At 42.3% G+C, this 895-nt stretch overlaps 1 protein-coding gene across 1 annotated transcript in view; it reads left to right on the forward strand.

Annotated features, from left to right (window-relative positions):
• The first annotated feature begins 365 nt into the window (after nt 1-365).
• Nucleotides 366-895, forward strand: part of LOC111956861 (histone-lysine N-methyltransferase 2C-like) — a 77560-nt gene continuing 77030 nt past the window's right edge. The window contains 1 exon segment of the mRNA XM_070436564.1: nt 366-393. Coding sequence (XP_070292665.1) covers nt 366-393 — 28 coding nt within the window.

Here is an 895-nt window from a genome sequence, read left to right on the forward strand (position 1 = left end):
ATACAATGTGATTTTCTGGACTTTTGTTTTAGATTCCGTCTCTCACAGTTGAAGTGTACCTTATGATAAAAATTACAGACCTCTACATGCTTTGTAAGTAGGAAAACCTGCAAAATCGGCAGTGTATCAAATACCTGTTCTCCCCACTGTATATACACCCCCTTTGCAATGAAGCCCATAAATAAGATCTGGTGCAACCAATTACCTTCAGAAGTCACATAATTAGTTAAAAAGTCCACCTGTGTGCAATCTAAGTGTCACATGGTCTGTCACATGATCTCAGTAATATATATATATATATACACACACACACACACACCTGTTCTGAAAGACCCAGAGATCTGTACCACCAAGCAAGCTGCACCATGAACACCAAGGAGCTCTCCAAACAAGGTCAGGTACAAAGTTGTGGAGAAGAACAATCAGGGTTGGGTTATAAAAAAATATCTGAAAACTTTGAACATCCCACGGAGCACCATTAAATCCATTATAAAAAAAATAGAAAGAATATGGCACCACAACAAACCTGCCAAGAGAGAGCCGCCCACCAAAACTCACAAGACCAGGCAAGGAGGGCATTAATCAGAGAGGCAACAAAGAGACCAAAGATAACCCTGAAACGGCAATTGGGTATCTGTCCATAGGACAACTTTAAGCCGGACACTCCACAGAGCTGGGCTTTACGGAAAGTGGCCAGAAGAAAATAACAAAGGCGTTTGGTGTTCGCAAAAAGGCATGTAGGGGACTCCGAAACATATGGAGAGGTACTCTGGTCAGATGAACTAAAATTGAGATTTTTGGCCATCAAAAAACGCTATGTCTGGCGCAAAATACCTCTCATCACCCGAGAACACCATCCCAACAGTTAAGCACGGTGGCGGCAGCATTATTGCGC

The sequence above is a fragment of the Salvelinus sp. IW2-2015 genome, linkage group LG32, assembly GCF_002910315.2.
Source record: "Salvelinus sp. IW2-2015 linkage group LG32, ASM291031v2, whole genome shotgun sequence".
In the NCBI taxonomy this organism is placed as follows: Eukaryota; Metazoa; Chordata; class Actinopteri; order Salmoniformes; family Salmonidae; genus Salvelinus; species Salvelinus sp. IW2-2015.